Source organism: Mustela putorius, unplaced genomic scaffold (assembly GCF_011764305.1).
Source record: "Mustela putorius furo isolate JIRA1106 unplaced genomic scaffold, ASM1176430v1.1 tig00003942_pilon_pilon_pilon, whole genome shotgun sequence".
NCBI classification, from domain to species: domain Eukaryota; kingdom Metazoa; phylum Chordata; class Mammalia; order Carnivora; family Mustelidae; genus Mustela; species Mustela putorius.
Window position 1 is genome coordinate 3355111 of NW_025422087.1, and position 16790 is coordinate 3371900.

Consider the following 16790-nt stretch of genomic DNA (forward strand, 5'->3'; position numbering starts at 1 on the left):
GTATTCAGGATGTACCTCTTGATCTCTTTCCTGATAACTGCTGTAGACCTACTGAACTATTTGTAGTACCATGAAGAGTACCATGCTCTTTCTGCCTCTTCCTTTGTTTGAACATTGCTTTGCTTGCTTTGACCTTTTCTCTGTCTTGATTCAACAAACTTGTCTCTTAGGATTCAATTTGAGCATATAGTTTTATGACCTAATCAGTCAGCGTTAAGCAGTTGTTTACTTTTCCCTAGCACTTTAATTGCTCTAATTAATGCATATCTAACTTGTCTTAAAGGTTAACAGTATACAGCACACTGTGGATACTTAATATTTTTTGATATCTAGGTGTTCTGAGCCCTTGGGATTGTGAAATGAGGTTCAGTGTACATCATATCTGTGAAATGCCCATCTGTGAGCTTCTAGAACACAGTGCCTGTGTTTTATAGCTGCTGCTTTTCCGTAGCGCCTAGCACAGTGCCTAGCACAGTATCTTCTATGTATTAGCTATTCAAATAATTGAAAGAATAAACCTGGATTAGTGATTATTTGGCGATAAAAATATTTGGCTTGGTGGTAGTCCTGAAATTTAATGCTTTGTGCAGTTTCTTAAAACTTTCTTTGGTATAGTTTCATGTCAAAAAATATCATTATGGAAAAATCTTTGAAAAATCTTAAATATATCTTGAATCTTATAACGGAATATGGCAGAGTTCTTGGTTGGAGAGAATGCCTCTAAGTAAATCTCTCTTACTGTGCAATGTGGCAAATAGGTTTTACTATTATATAGCTATTGTTAGAAACTGCATAGATACAGAAAATAGTTATAGTTGTGTAGTAATTCTTGCCTCTTTGGAATGCTGTGGTGATCTCATTGTCCTGGATTACTCATTAACTGACCTGAATGGATAGTTCTGCTTTTTTTAGGGAGAGTAATTTTTTTTTAAGCTTTCTTGAGATAATTGACATGCAAATAGGTAGAGGAATATGGAGAATGGCTAGGTGATAATGCTTCTGTGACTGTGACTGTTATTGATTACCGCTATTGGATAATTGGTAACATAAATAACTTTCAAGTGGAAGAGGAGAAGCAGTTCACCTGTTTTTTATTTGAAAATGTGTTCTATCCATTGTACACAGATTTTGCTTTTTTATTCTGTTGGTGTCAGTTTAAATATTGCATAATTTACATGCATTCCTGTGTAACACCATGCTATTCAGTGATGATAATAGGCAAAGAAAAGGGAACTGTGTAAGTGGCTTTGTGATGAACATATCTTAAACTTTCTTACAACTTTTTTGTAAAAAGTATATGTACTTAATGGAAAAAAATTCAGATACTATAGGGAAGTACAAAGAAGGAAGCAAAAATGACTCCAGTTTCTCTACCACCCAGAGATGACATCTCTGTTAACATTTTAGTGAGCATCTTCAGTTACATCCTTTTATATCATATGCTTGTGTGCACATATATTTTCCCTCTTTACCCTTCTTCCCTTTCTCTTAGGCATTAGTACACCCTTTTACAGAAATAGCTGTTTAGTATAATTGCTGTATTGTAGCCTAATTTCTGTTTTATTTTTACTCACAGGGCTTCTTTCTGTGGTAAATAAAAATAAATCAGTTCACATGATTTTTAATGGCTACACACTATTATAGGTACCAAAATCGACATGACACATGACTGAATCCCTACCAAGAGATATTTTAGTCACTTCCTTTTTTAAAAAAAAATCATAAATTTAAAAAATATGTGCAAAACTTAATTTTTTCTACATAACATTATTTTCTCCTTAGCTCTAGTTCCTAGATGTTAGGAGTACTAGGGCTGCTTATTTTTTATTTTGATACATATTATCAAACTACTCTCATGAACAGTGTTTAGGGTATTACCTAGTTATGACAAACTTCATAAAGGATGGACTAATGAGTACTTTTTTGGGGGGAAATTGATGTTTCCATAGTTTTAAGCTGTTATATATAATTTTTTAGCTGAGCTTCTGAAAGTTTTTCTGTTTAACTCTATCATAAAATGAAACTTATTTTGAATAGATTTTCACTTGTCGGTTCTGATGTACTGATACTATTTCACTCTAAAGATAGCCAAATTATAAATAGGAGAACTTCTGTTTAAGACAACATTGAAGTGTATCTCTTAAAAGCATTAAGAATCAACTTTCTTCCACAGTCTTCACCAATTTGATTCTGATTTATTTAGAAATCATATTTACTGTATCAGTATGTTTATCACAGAGCCCAGATTGCTTCAGAAAACAGACTAATTTCACAGTAGTGGTATTTTAGATGTTAACTTTTAGCTTATAAGGTGAAATTTTGCTGGTCTTAAAAAGGTTAGTTTCTGAATAGCCCAGAAGTTAAGTATGTTTTGATAGTAAATTTAAAATGGACCATATTTGGGTATACTTGAAATAAGGGGAAATAAGAGCCCATTAAATTCCAAAAAATCTTGTAAAAATGTGAACTTGGAGGGTCTCGTTAGCCATTTGACTTCTCCTTTCCATTTCATCCTGTTCCTCTTTATTCTGTATTACTTATGAACACTGAACACTGGTAAAAATAGCTCTGAATAGGGCTGGGGTTGTTTGTCCTTGTGTCTCATCTTTTTATGCCTTTATAGATCATTTTATCAAGGCACAGTGCTTGCCAATTCCTGCCTTTTCCCCTCATTATCAGTATCCCCTCTTTTACCTACCCAAATAATTCACTGCTCTTTGCCCTTGCCAGGAGACAGACAGACAGACACACACATACACCCCTTGGACACAAATCTTTTGAATTAGTCCCAACTGGGTTCTTGTTAACTCCAAAGAAGGAAGAATAGTCATAAAATTGATAGATTGGAGTAGGTTTTAGAAAAAAAAGTAGATAAGACTAAGATTTATATCAACATTTCATACCCTTTTTAAAAAAAATTTACTTGATTCAATCAAGAACAGTGGAAACTTGATCTGTTCATTCTAACTGGATTTCATCAGTAAGTCATTAAACAAAACTTCCCCTTCTCTTCCTTTCTTCCCCTCCCCCTTCCTCTTTTTCCTCCTCTTCTTCCTTTTCTTTATTTCTGTTTTTATCTCTTACTCTCTTTAACCCTGGTTGAAAAATATAAGAAGGATTGGAGTTGAGTAAGATTGGAGTCTAGTTGGTCCATTGGGATGATGTTGCAGTAAACCTGAGAGCAGATGATGGTGGTGTAGACTAGGGCACTGATGGTGACATACGTAGAAATAGTTGAATTTGAGAAATATGTAGGATGTAGAATAGATATCTTGATTTGATGCTTCAAATATATCTTCATTATCAGAAGAATAGTTAGTTGTGATATAATTTATCTGTTTGGGATAGAGATGCTATAAAAAGCACAACAAAACTTGAAAAAACAACTTAATAGGAAGGTGGTAGATTTGCTCAGAAATTGTATAAAATGATAGTTGCAAAGCACCTCTTTACTGGTAAGAGCCTGATCAAAATGAGGAGTTGGCTAAATTTTATTTATTTGTTTATTTATTTATTTGACAGAAAGGCAGAGAGGCAGAGTAGGCAGAGAGGCAGTCAGAGAGAGAGGAGGAAGCAGTCTCCCTGCTGAGCAGAGAGCCCATGTGGGGCTCAATCCCAGGACCCTGGGATCATGACCGGAGCCGAAGGCCTAGGCTTTATTTAACCCACTGAGCCATCCAGGTGCCCCCAAATTTTATTTATTGATCAAACTAGGGATATCTTATGTTTTGAAAACATTTACTACTAGATCTGTTTTCTGGCCAAGGTGGAAGAACGCGTGTTGGACTTACCCTCTAGAAACAGCTAAAAAACTGAGCCAGTATATGAAATAACAGTTTTTAAGACATTAGATATCAGACAGTGGAGGAAATCATCCCTGATAGATGGGAAACAAAGGTGAATCTAACTTACTGCTTGGAGGGAGTTTCCAGGCCTGGTGCATGGAGCCGGAACTCAGGTGGAGTCTAGTGATTTATTTAATTGAGGAGACCAAATTGGAGGTTAACAGAAGGTTATAGTTTACAAGAAAAAATACTAATGAGAAGGGAGTTCATAAGCAGAAGGAACTTTAGACACTTGGAAAGATCCTGTTGAATTGTCAGCTGAGTACTGATCAGAGGGTATGAGTGAAGAGGCTGTTTGAGCTGGAAGAAGAAATTCATAAAAAGATCATAAAAAATAATTCTCAGAGTTCATAGAAGACAGCTATAGTTCCTATTCTCACCAGCCAACATGGAAAACATCATGATTTATGAAGTACCATGGGAGGTCTTTTGCCTAGTAGTGGGACCAAATTATTGTCTTAAAATAAATGCTGCCCTGGGCCTTCCTAATGAAGTTTAAAAGCAAGACCTGAAGGATCAGACTACTTTTTAAGCAGTTTATGATGGAGAAAAAAGCTCAAAAATTTTTATAGGAATATAAAAAATAATACCCAATACCCAAAAAGATAAAAGTAGCAATATTTGGCAACCAATCAAAAATTAGTAGTCATACAAAGACTACTTGTTGTGAGTCTTAAATTATTTTGAAATATTTCTTTTAAAACAAAATAAACACTTTAAAAACATACAAGAATTGAAGGATTCACCACCAGCAGATGTGTACTTCAGTAGGTATTAAAGGAAGTATTTTAGGTGGAAGGAAAACACAAACCTGTGGAAATCAGAATGTATACAAAGAGGTGAAGAACACTGGAAACAGATACTACATGAATAAATATAAAAAACTTTCCCCCTTATTTAAGTCTCTTTTAAAAATACTTGTTAGAGCAAAAATAATAACAGCGTCTTATTAGGTTTATGATGTAATAGATTTTAAATATGTGATGAAACTAGTACAAAGTCTAGGGGAGGAGAAATGGAAGTATGATATTGTAAGCTTGCTATACTATATGTGAAGTAGTTTAAGACTGGATGATAATTGGTGTTAGGGACTGAATTGTGTCTCCCCTAAATACATATGTTTAAGCCCTAATCCTTAATATGACCATATTTGGAAATAGGGTCTTTAAGGAAATAATTAAAGTTAAATGTCATAAGGACGGGGCCCTAATCCAATATGACTGATGTCCTTAGAAGACAAAGAAATACCAGAGGTCCACATTTCCTTGAGGGAACAGCAAGAATTTCGTTGTCTGCAAGCCAAGGAGAGAGGCCTCAGGGGGAAACCAACTCTCCTGGCACCTTGATCCTAGACTCTCACCTTCTAGAACTGTGAGAAAATAAATTTCTGTTGTTTAAGCCGCTCGGTATATGGTATTTTGTCATGACCCTAACAGACTAAGATAGTTGGTGATAAGTTAAATATATATATTATAAAATCTAAGGCAGCCACTATAATAACACAACAAGAGAGTTCTAGCTGATAAGCTGAGAGAAGAAATTTTAAAAACTAGTTAATTCCAGAAAAAGGCAGTAAAAGGAAAAGGGAAACAAAGAACAAAGAGAACAAGTAGGAAAAAAAGTAGCAAGATAGTAGTTTTGAATCTAACCATATTAATAATCACATTAAATGTAAATAGCCTTAATGCCCCAATAAGAAGGCAGAGATTTTCAGATTGGATTTAAAAAAGCAAGATCCAACTATATGAAACTGACAGAAACACCACTTTAAACATAAAGACAAAAATAAGTTTAAAGTTATATCATGAACTAGTCAGAAAAGATTTGTGTGTGTATTACTAGCATCATATACCACATATGTATACTATGACAGTACATTTATACTAATACACTATTATCAGCCTGTACATTGTGTGTGTGTATATATCTATCTATATATATATAGATAGATAGATATGGTATAGTAATACCGTTGGCCTTGAACAATGTAGAAGTTAGGGTGATAACCCCCCACGCATTTGAAAATCTTTGTATAACGGGGTGCCTGGGTGGCTCAGTTGGTTAAGTGTCTGCCTTTGGCTCAGGTCATAATCTCAGGATTCTGGGATCGAGCCCTATAGGGCTGTCTGCTTAGTGGGAGTCTGCTTCTCTCCCTGCCTGTCATTTCCCCTGCTTGTACTCACTCTCTCCATCAAATAAACTAAAATAAAAAAACAGAAAACTTTGTATAGCTTTTGGCTACCCCAAAACTTAATGACTGGCAGCTTCTGTTGACTGGAAGCCATACTGATAACATAAACATTTGATTAACATACATTTTGCATGTTATATGTATTATACACTATATTCTTACAGTAAAGTAAGCTAGAGAAAAGAAAATAGTAAAATCAAAAGAGAAAATACATTTACAGGTACTGTACTGTATGGAAAAAAATCTGTGTAAGTGGACTGCACAGTTCAAACTCATGTTATTCAAGAGTCAACTGTATATATAGTACATTGATGTATATATATTATTATACCTGGGGTAGCTATATTCACATCAGACAAAGTAGGTTTCAGAGCAGAGAATATTAGAGAACAAAGACAGTTATTCAATAAAAATAAAGGAACAGTTCTTTAAGAGCATGGATGTACCATTCTTAAATGTGTATGTACTTAATAGCAGGGTTAAAATATGAATATATGAGACAGAGACTAATAAGAGATGCAAGGAGAAGTAGACAAACAGTGATAGGGATTTGAGTACTCCTTAATATTGGAAGAAGGAGACAAAACAGTAGGGTATGGGAGATTTGAACAGCTTTATCAATTTGACATTTATGGAACACTCTGTCCCTGAACAACTGAATACATATTCTTTTTAAGTGCACATAAAACATTGACTTAGACTAATTCTGGATCATGGAACAAGTATCAGTAAATTTATAGAAGGATTCAGGTCAGACAAATATGTTCTCTGACCACAGTGTAATTAAAGTAGGAATCAGTATTTTTTGAGAATCTTCAAGTATTTGGAAACCAAATAACATACTTCTAAATTATATACATGGGTCAAAGAGGAAATAGGAAAAGTAGAAAGTATTTTGAACTGAGTGAAAATGAAGACATGTCAAAAGTGGGATGCTGCTAAAACAGTAATGAGGGAGATTTATAGCACTAAATGCTTATAGTGGAAGAGAAGAAATGCTCTTAGGTCAGTGACCTTAGGTGCTACCTTAAACTGGAGAAAGAAGAACAAATGCAGCCCAAATTTGGCTCCTCAGAAGATAAGTTCATGTCCTAATCTCTGGAACTTGTAAATTCTACCTTATTTGGGAAAAGAGATGTAATTAAGTTAAGGGTTTGGAGATGTCTTCCTGAATTATTTAAGTGGGACCAGAACAATGGCAAGTGTCCTGGTAAGACAAGGGCAGAAGGAGATTATACACAGGAGAAGGTGCTATGAGGACAGAGACAGAAACAAGTGATGTGGTACAAGCCAAGGAATCTCAGAGAATGTTGGTAGTTACCAGAAGCTGGGAGAGAAGCATGGGATGGATTCTGCTTCAGGGCATCTGGAGGGAAGCACCAACAACTGGATTTTGGACTTCTGGCATCCAAAAAGTGGGAGAGCATACATTTCTGTTGTTTTAAGCCATCAAGTTTGTGACATTTTGTTACCAGGAAACTGGTACATATGTACTAGCAACAAATAATAATACATTGAAATTTTTAAAATTATATAATTTATAGTAATATCAGAAATATAAAATTGGGATCAATCTGACCTACTGGACCTATAATTGAAAACTTTGAAACATTCCTAAGAGGATTAAAGAAGACCTAAGTAAATGGAGGCATTTATCATATTCATGGATCTGGAGACTCATTATTGTTAAGATGTTAATTCTTACCAAATGTATTTATAGATTTGTGTAATCCCAAATAGGTAGCTGATTTTCAACAAAGTAGCAAAGGGCATTCCATGGAGGAAAAACAATCTGTTCAGCAAACAGTGCTAGAATAAATAAAAAATATTAGACCCATAGTTCATAGATTATAAAGTTAAATCAGAGTGGAACTTAGACCTGCATGTAAAACATGAAACCACAAAACTTACAGAAGAAAATAGATAGTATCTGTGACCTTTGTTTAGGCAGTTGTTTCTTAGGTGTAATACCAAATATATGACTCTTAAACATTTTATAAACCAGTTCTTTGAAAGATACTGTTAAAACAGTGAAAAGACAGGTTATAGACGTGGAGAAAGTATTTTTATATCATATATCTGACAAAGGACTTCTTTCCCAAACTGTCCAAATTCCAATAAAAAACAAATCCAAAAACAATGGCCAAAAAGTGTGAACAGACATTTCATGATAGTAGACACAGAGTGGCAAATAAGTCATTTAGGAAATGCAAAATGAAGCCACATTGAGAAACTACACACCAATTAAAAAGTCTCAAATATAAAACTCTGACCAAAGCACACGTTCCTGAATACCTAGAGCATCTTGATCTCTTCACAGTGTGCTGGTGAACATATTAAAATATAATACAACCACTTTGTAAAACAGCTTACCAATTTTTTAGCAGTGTTAAATATATATCCATACAAAGACTTGTACGACGAGTGTTCTTGGCAGCTTTGTTTTTAATAGCCAAAAACTGGAAACAACCTTTGTCCATTGGATGAAAAGATAAACAAGTTGTGGTATAGTGATGTTATTGACTGTTAATCAGTAAAAAAGGAATGCAGTATTGGAAGGCAGTGATATGGATGAATCTTAATGTTGCCAAATGAAAGAAGCTAAGGAAGAATCCAGCACATAAATATGTCTGTCAGATCCATTCATTTTATTCTAGAAAATGCAGATTAATCTGTGGTGGCAGAAAGCTGATCTGTGGTTGCCTCAAGACCAAAGTAGGGGAGTAGAGAGGAATAGGAAGGAGGGATTTAAAAGAAGCTTGTGGCAACTTTTTGGCATGATGGATATATACGTTATCTTGATTTGGGTAATGGTTTCTTGGTTGTCTACCTGTGACCAGAGTTATTAAAGTTTACATTTTAAATATGTGTGGCTTATTCATATGTCAATTGTATCTAAATAAAGCTGTTAAGAAAAAAATTAGCAGGTCAGGTTTCATTCAGAGAGTAAAAAGGTTACTGATAGCAACTTAAGCCATTAAGACAAGTAAAGTAAGTTGAGCTCTTTATAAGGATCTTTACCATGGAAGGTATTTAATGGGTTTTATGGGTTTATTATGTGATTTTTTAAAAACCTGAACAATACTCAAAAGCATTAGTGGTTTCTAAGCCATATGTCACCTTCAGACAACTTCTTACAGACCTTTTTGACATGCTTGCAGTGAAATACTACATAAGACTTTGTGTTCTGTGTTCATTTAATATAAACTTCCTGTTTTTCTACTTAATTTTAAAAACATACTAATGGCTGTTACTTTTTATTTTGTTGCACTATTTATTAAATTAGTCCCTTAATTTCTGGGACTCATTTATTGTGGTCTTAAATAAGTGTTTTCTTTGTAGTGGAGTCCAGCAGAGTATTAAATACTAAATTTTACTTTAAAAGTAACAGTTAAAATGGAATCATGTAATAGAAAAACATAAAATTGTGTTAAACCTATGTTAGAAAACTTCATCAGAAAATTACTTCATTTGTTAAAAAAAAAAAAAAAAAAAAAAAAAACAAAAAAAAAAAAAACAACCCTATCGGATAGGAAATACTTTATCATTTTGGTGGAGTGAGATGTCTACATTGAAATGTTAATTATTATTTTTAAGTATAATAACAATGGCAGTAGTGCTTTTTAAACTAAATGTGAGTAGGACTCTTGATTTAGTCTATTTCTGTTTAGAGAGTACAGGTAGGGATCATAGCTAAATGTTGTGGGATGGTGTCAGTTTATAAAAAGCACTTGGCTGTTTTTGGCATGTAAGTTAGTAGTGGAAATTTAAGTGTATGGGAACCACAAACTATTTTTATTGATAAATTCTCCCAAAATGATGTCTTTTACTTAACTTGAATAAACATTGATTTTTTTTTTAAAACATGCATTTAGAGCTGTTTAAGAAATGCTGAAAATTAGGATTTAAAATGTAAGTACTAGAATAGAAATAGAAATTATAAATATAAATATAGTTACATGTATATGAAATAACAAATATAATAGTATAGGAACATATACTAGATAGTTATGTAAGGATTATGAAAATCATAGGGCAGGAGTAATAAAACTTTTTATTCCATTCTCTTTAGAGGTGTTTAAGTTAGACAGAAAATTTATACAACCCAAGTCCTTGAGTCTTCTTTATAAACGTAATCTTCACTTCCTAAAGCTAAAATAAATTAATTCCTTTCCAATGAGCAGATATTTGATTTTAATATGATATACTGGTTTTAGTTAACTAGTTTTGGCTTATTTTTCAAAAGAATTTTTCTTTTTAACATGTTAAAGGTGTGTGCCTATGCTATTTTGTTATTTTAAATACCGTATTTATAATTTAAACCAAAAAATTAATGTCATTTTAAGAATACATCCTTTAATTGTAGTTATTATTTTAACTAATTGTATCATAAAATGTATTCTCATTATTATAATAATTAATTATTACTTTAAATATTTCTGATAGTTCTCTAATCTGGCTAGTTAGTATAAGAATTTGTATTACCTGTTAATAATAGCCCTACTCTGGGACGCCTGGGTGGCTCAGTTGGTTGGACAACTGCCTTCGGCTCAGGTCATGATCCTGGAGTCCCGGGATCGAGTCCCGCATCGGGCTCCCAGCTCCATGGGGAGTCTGCTTCTCCCTCTGACCTCCTTGCTCATGCTCTTTCTCACTGTCTCTCTCTCAAGTAAATAAATAAAATCTTTAAAAAAAAAAAAATAATAGCCCTACTCTGTTATTCCTAGATTTTGGTTTGTGTTGTACCTAAATCCTCTGTAATTGTTTTTTCTGTCAGTTAAATCCATTAACCTTTTCTCTAATCTCAAGTACTCAGAGTTGAATAAAATAAACTCCTAAACCATCCACTCAAGGGAAATGCTTTGCCATCTTAAATCAGAAAAGAGTAAGAAGAGAGGATTTTAGGCTTTTCTTTTCACTTCTTATTTAAAATTCATTGTTGGGTAGGTTGCATCTTTGATTGTTGAATCTGTAAAGGTTGCAGTTTAGTGTGTAAAGTTTCATGGTTATATTAATTTTAATAACTTCTAATAAATTTGGAAGCTCTATAATTTATTAAAATGACATTTTATATATATTTGTTGTTAATTCTTGCATAAATCACATTCTGTATTCATACAAAAACAACTTAATGTTTTTTCTCTGACAAACTGTACATATAGAAACAAATTTCCAATTGGACATGAACTTAAATTTGTGGAGGTGCTCCATGTCTCATGATACTATAAAAAAAAAAAATAAAGATTCCAGCTTTTATCTTCACAAAACAATGGGAGTTAGGGCAGTGAGGGTGGACAGGATAGAACAAAGCCAGGTAGCCAGCAGAAGTATCTTCATCTTGAAGACCTCATTAGGGGCTCCTGGGGTTATATATGATTTTTTTGGGAATGGTGGAATAGACTTTTCCCTCTTTCTTTCCTGTGTAGGATCCTTTAAAAACTAAATATAAGATATTTACTTTCACAGTAAATATAAGATATAACTGACATAGAAAATGAGTAATACCTAATTCTCAGGAATATGCTACTAAGATTTTTTTGTTTACACATATAATTTTCTTTGTCCAAATTTGCTCTTAGTAATCTTATAATCCTGAAGTCTCCATCTCTTCTAGGCACTCTGGACTCTTACCAAGATACTGATTACTTTTATCTTGACTCTCATCTTCTAAAATAGATTTAAGATTAATTGAAACACATTGGTTTAGCTCTGAAGTGATCTTGTTAGTAGCCAATCATTCCCTTAGAACTAGGGAGTAGTATAATAATAAAATGCATGGACTTACCTTTCTAGAAATTTTCCCAGAAATTAAGGAGTTGACTATACTTTTGTAGAACATACCACTATTTTTGAAAACTTTAGAATTTGGAAGTGTTTGAAACAGACACACACATGCACACAGAAAAGTGATAGAAGAGGATTTTTTTTTCTCTTTGAAAAATATATTTTGGATCAGGCCTGGGTTTTTTGTTTGTTTGTTTGTTTGTTTGTTTTTCAGAATTTCATATCTTAGATGTGACAGTTAAAGAGATTCATTCTTTAATATATTTTAATTAAGCACAGTTTAACATTTCTTCTACATTTTATGAACTTTGCATTTAACATTAGCAGGCATGTAATTGGTAAACTCTCATTTGTTGTAGAGTTTAAATTTAGGTCAGCCTGTTGACTTACAGTCTTCTGAATCTAATAACTTAAACTCTAATTTGGTAATGTAGAGTGGTATTCTTACTGAATTAGGGAAGGTGTTCTCGGGTTGTATAGGAATTAGTCTATCTTATTTTCTTCCTTTGTGGAAATGCATTTTTACATTCTAATGATCGGTTCTAAAAGACTTCTAAGTGAATGACTGCTTTACATCATGATTCAGTGCATTTTATTTATTTATTTTTTTAAAGATTTTATTTATTTTATTTGACAGAGAGAGAGACCACAAGTAGGCAGAGAGGCAGGCAGAGACAGAGGGGGAAGCAGGCCCCCAGCCGAGCAGAGAGCCCAACGCGGGGCTCGATCCCAGGACACTGAGATCACGACCCAGCCGAAGGCAGTGGCTTAATCCACTGAGCCACCCAGGCGCCCCCGATTCAGTGCATTTTAAACTTAGTTTATATGTATGCATAGAATGTGGGCTGAAGTGTGAGCCATACTAAATTATCTCCTTGGCTGACCATTTGAAAGTTGAATTCAAAAGATTAATGTTAAGAGTGATTGAATCTTTATTTTTGCTTAGGCATCTAGAATTTAAAATGGTCACCATTTCAGAAAAATTGAGGATATTTATTTGTTCCATGTTGACAAAATACAGGCCATTTATGAATTTGTTATGCAGTCTCATAATGTTTTAGTAGTTTTTAAAGCCTAAAGTACTATGCCACTTGAATATATAAAATGTTGTGGCATAGTACAACTGTGAAGAAAATTTTTTTCTATGTTATCACATAGTAAAATACTTGAAATATCAACAAAAGTTACATATGATACTTGTAGGGCATTGAAAGCATTGGGGCCTCTGTTAGGTTTTTCTTATAGCTTGATTCCTCCTACCTTTTCCTGTTTTTAAATGTTTTTCTTGTGTTTACTCTGTTACTTAAATACATGGCACCATATTATTGGGGAAATGTCTTAAGTGTCTTAAAAAAAGGAAATGATTAATTTTGGGAAGAAAGGCACTTTTGACCTTTATCCTGCTAGAAGTGGTTTGAAGATCTTAAACTTGAAACTTGTTGCTCAGTTTTGAGGTAGTCTCACCTCCCAGTTCTCTAAAATGTGTTAGGATATTTGGTAATGATGCATATTTGACAGCCAAGGCAAATTTTACATGTTTCTGGGGTTAAATTCTGCAAATGAAATGATTAAAATCCTCAAATTTGATTTTAAAATTTCCTTCAAGAAATTTAATTATACCACTCCAAAATACAGAAACTAAAAACACTGTAAATCCTTTCAATAAAATATTTTACTCAGTAAATCATTGTGCAATAATTCCTAGTAGATTCAATGTCTTTTTTGGGCTTAAAGTGTGTTAACTTACTATATTTGATTTTTAAATAGACACCAAATCCTACTGCAAGCGAGTTTATTCCTAAAGGAGGATCAACCTCCAGGCTGAGTAACGTGTCCCAGTCAAATATGTCTGCCTTCTCTCAAGTGTTCTCTCACCCATCCATGGGAAGTCCTGCTGCTGCTGGATTAGCACCAGGTAAGTTGAGTAACTGTTTCCAGTGAGTTCCAGATATCAAATCTGTAAGCACTATTTGCTATTAGTTTATCAGAACTGAAATTGTATACTTGAATGATTCACGTTTAGACACATTATGAGTTTTATGTTCTTAGTTTTGGTACCATAGATCAAATGTATAGTTGAAAATTTTAAACAAAATTTAATTATAAACAAAAATTCTATATAAGCATGTTTAAAGGCACAAAAAAATATTAAAGTAGAAAATGGTTTATTAGAAAAAATAATCTACTTGGACCTTAGTATTTCCCTATTTTTTCAAGTCAATAATAATGCTATTTCACTCAAAAACTTCTGTAAAAGCCTCAGAAATAGAATATTGATATGTATATATGCTTCAGAATCTTCTTTTTACAGTAAGTTTCTAAAAATATAATTCTGTATCATTCTAAATACACGTTTAGGTGTATTGTCTTTCAGGTGTTTGATTATAAATTTATGGTAGTAATTTTAAATTGGCTAACGTATTATAAACAACAGTAGGAAAGAAATCTATTTAGGGGTTGTCAAGGTTGAGAAAATAGTACTTTTTAATCATTTTTTTTATCCATGTTTACCCATAATGGCTGAAGAATTTGGATAAATGTACTGATACCTCAGAGGTCCAATGTGACCCTTCCAGAATTCTATTTTCTTGAAGTCCTCTCTTTTACCTTAAAAATTCGTACAAATTTTTCATTCTACATATAATAGACATTTATTTTAATATAGAAATATGAAATATTTGTTAACATCATCCATCCCTGCTGCTGTGTACCTTAATTAGAAATCCAAGGTGTGGAGAATTATGTTGAATTTATAATAAGTGCTGAGTAGATTATCTTGTCTCTATAAACTGTTTGAAATTATCACATGATTATGTTTCTAGAACCTGTGCTGGATAATCATCACTTAGTCTTCAGTGTTTCAAAAAATAGAAATTGGATGCCATTGAAGCCAAAGGGTCTACCTAGATCAGTCTGAAACTAATATTGCCTCCAGGGCTTAATCCAGTTAATAAGATTCATCGGTTTTGATACTGATATTGAAATCAAAGATCTTTATGAAATAAAGAATGAGAATAGTACTGATAACTTTATGGAACAGAGCATCAGGTTTAGTATATAAAGTATCAAGCGTACTTAGAGGCAGAATAACCTTATGTTGCTAAGGATTTTATCAATGCTTCTTTCTGCTACCTTTTTCCTTCTTGCTCTCTTCCTTCCCACTCATCTTCCCTTCCCTTTCAACCCATTCCCCCTCTCCTGTCTGCTTACCTTTTCTTCTACTTTGGCTCTTTTCAGGTTCAGTTAAATTTGTAAATATTTTCCCTTCTTCCCTAGAGAGCAGTGTCAGAATTGAATATCCCTGGTAGCCTAAAAGTTTTACTTGTAAGTAATATGCTACTATGCTATTTGTCCCATTGAGGTGTGTTCACATTGTTTACATGAACATAATCTACATGTCAGCTATACATCTAAAATTTCTTAGAGATTGTCCAGACTTCTGAGCAGTGTTTATAAAGAACCCACAAGCACGGTATCCATATGCCAATCAGAAAACTTTGGCTCTCTTAGTGAAGTACCAGTTTATTTTGGCCTGACAACACGTCTTTGCCTGTTGCAAAAGTAATTATTTTGTAATTATTTTAATTACTTTGTTCACATCTTTGATCAGATTAGTTCAAACTTGCCATTAAAAAAAAATAATAAGCTTTTTAAATATTAAAGGAGTTAAAAATGCCAAAGGAAATTTTAAATCTTGAAAACAATTAGAAAATTTATTAATGATTCGTTACTTCTTTAAGCTCTTTGGTAGGTGGGTAGGTAGATGTTTCATTGTGTGTAGGTAGAAGTTTCATTGGTCTCAGTTGGGTATCAACAACTTAAATTTAGATTGAAATTAATTAATATAAAACACTAAATTAACTGAGAAACTATTTACTCTTCTATATAGCTCTATATTATTATTCTATATATTTTAACATTAAAATGGTCATTTTATTTCCTATTAATGAAAGTAATTACTGTCTGGGACCTTTGGTAATAGGTCAGTATACATATTAAATGTATTCCTGAATACCTGTTATTTAAAAATTGTTCTTCATTCAAATGAAAATCAACTTATAAGATCAAGTATTTTCTACAAATACTGGAATGATGAACGGTTTTGCATTTATTATTTCTTCATATTTTCTCCTTTTAGTTAATGGCTTAACATTTTCTGGAGAGGAACAAAGAAAAAAATTAAGTCTCCCTTCAGTGTCTTTCATCACTTCTTACCCACAAAAAATTTTTTTTCCCAAGGTCTGGGAAAGGTTTTTGGTATTTCTGCTTTTAAGTTGTAGAATCAAAAAGGTGGTAGAGTTTATTTACCTACCTTAGTGGCGATTTAATTTATCTTTGCTGCTTCTTGTCTACTGTAGATACAACCTATTGATCATTTTCAGTTTATGAAGTTTCATTTTCTCTTTTTTAATTTGTGTTTTAGAAATTATTGCCCTTGGAAATATGTCAAATACCGTTTTTCTAAAAAACAGGAAACCTTAAATACTTTGGCATGCAGATGTCAACTAGAGTAATGTCATTTTCATTTTGACCAAAAATGTGAACATATTTGAGCAAAATTAAGTAGATTATTAGAGTTTGAATTTCCTCAAATTATAAGGAATTAAAAGCCTTCCTGGAACACAGTAGATTCTGAGTGAATCCTGAGTGAATATGTTCTCATCACTTTTAAACCTAATTTGCATTTTTAAAAAGCTTTACTACAAAAAACTTTATATAAAAATTGTTTGAATTTAGGTTTCAAAGGTATTTAAATTATTAAAAATATGCAGCATATGTTAAGTTGCCATTGAACTGTACACACAGCCATTTTTTGCTCCTTTAGGAAATCAAGGATTTATAAGTTTAGTTGTTTTATGCACAATTAACCTAAGAACAGTGGCTTGCTACTTTCTGAGTATTTGCTATGTATAGTTACAGGAGTATTCGTGATATGGCACTCAACTTGGACTTCATAGTCTTTGAGATAG

The 16790-nt window shown here is 32.9% G+C and overlaps 1 protein-coding gene across 6 annotated transcripts in view; it reads left to right on the forward strand.

Annotated features, from left to right (window-relative positions):
- Window positions 1–16790, forward strand: part of PAN3 (poly(A) specific ribonuclease subunit PAN3) — a 137546-nt gene that overhangs the window by 51981 nt on the left and 68775 nt on the right. For all 6 annotated transcript variants that reach the window (XM_013046997.2, XM_045069625.1, XM_045069626.1 and 3 more), the window contains one exon: window positions 13588–13735. In XM_013046997.2, coding sequence (XP_012902451.1) covers window positions 13588–13735 — 148 coding nt within the window. The remainder of the gene's footprint in view (window positions 1–13587; window positions 13736–16790) is intronic.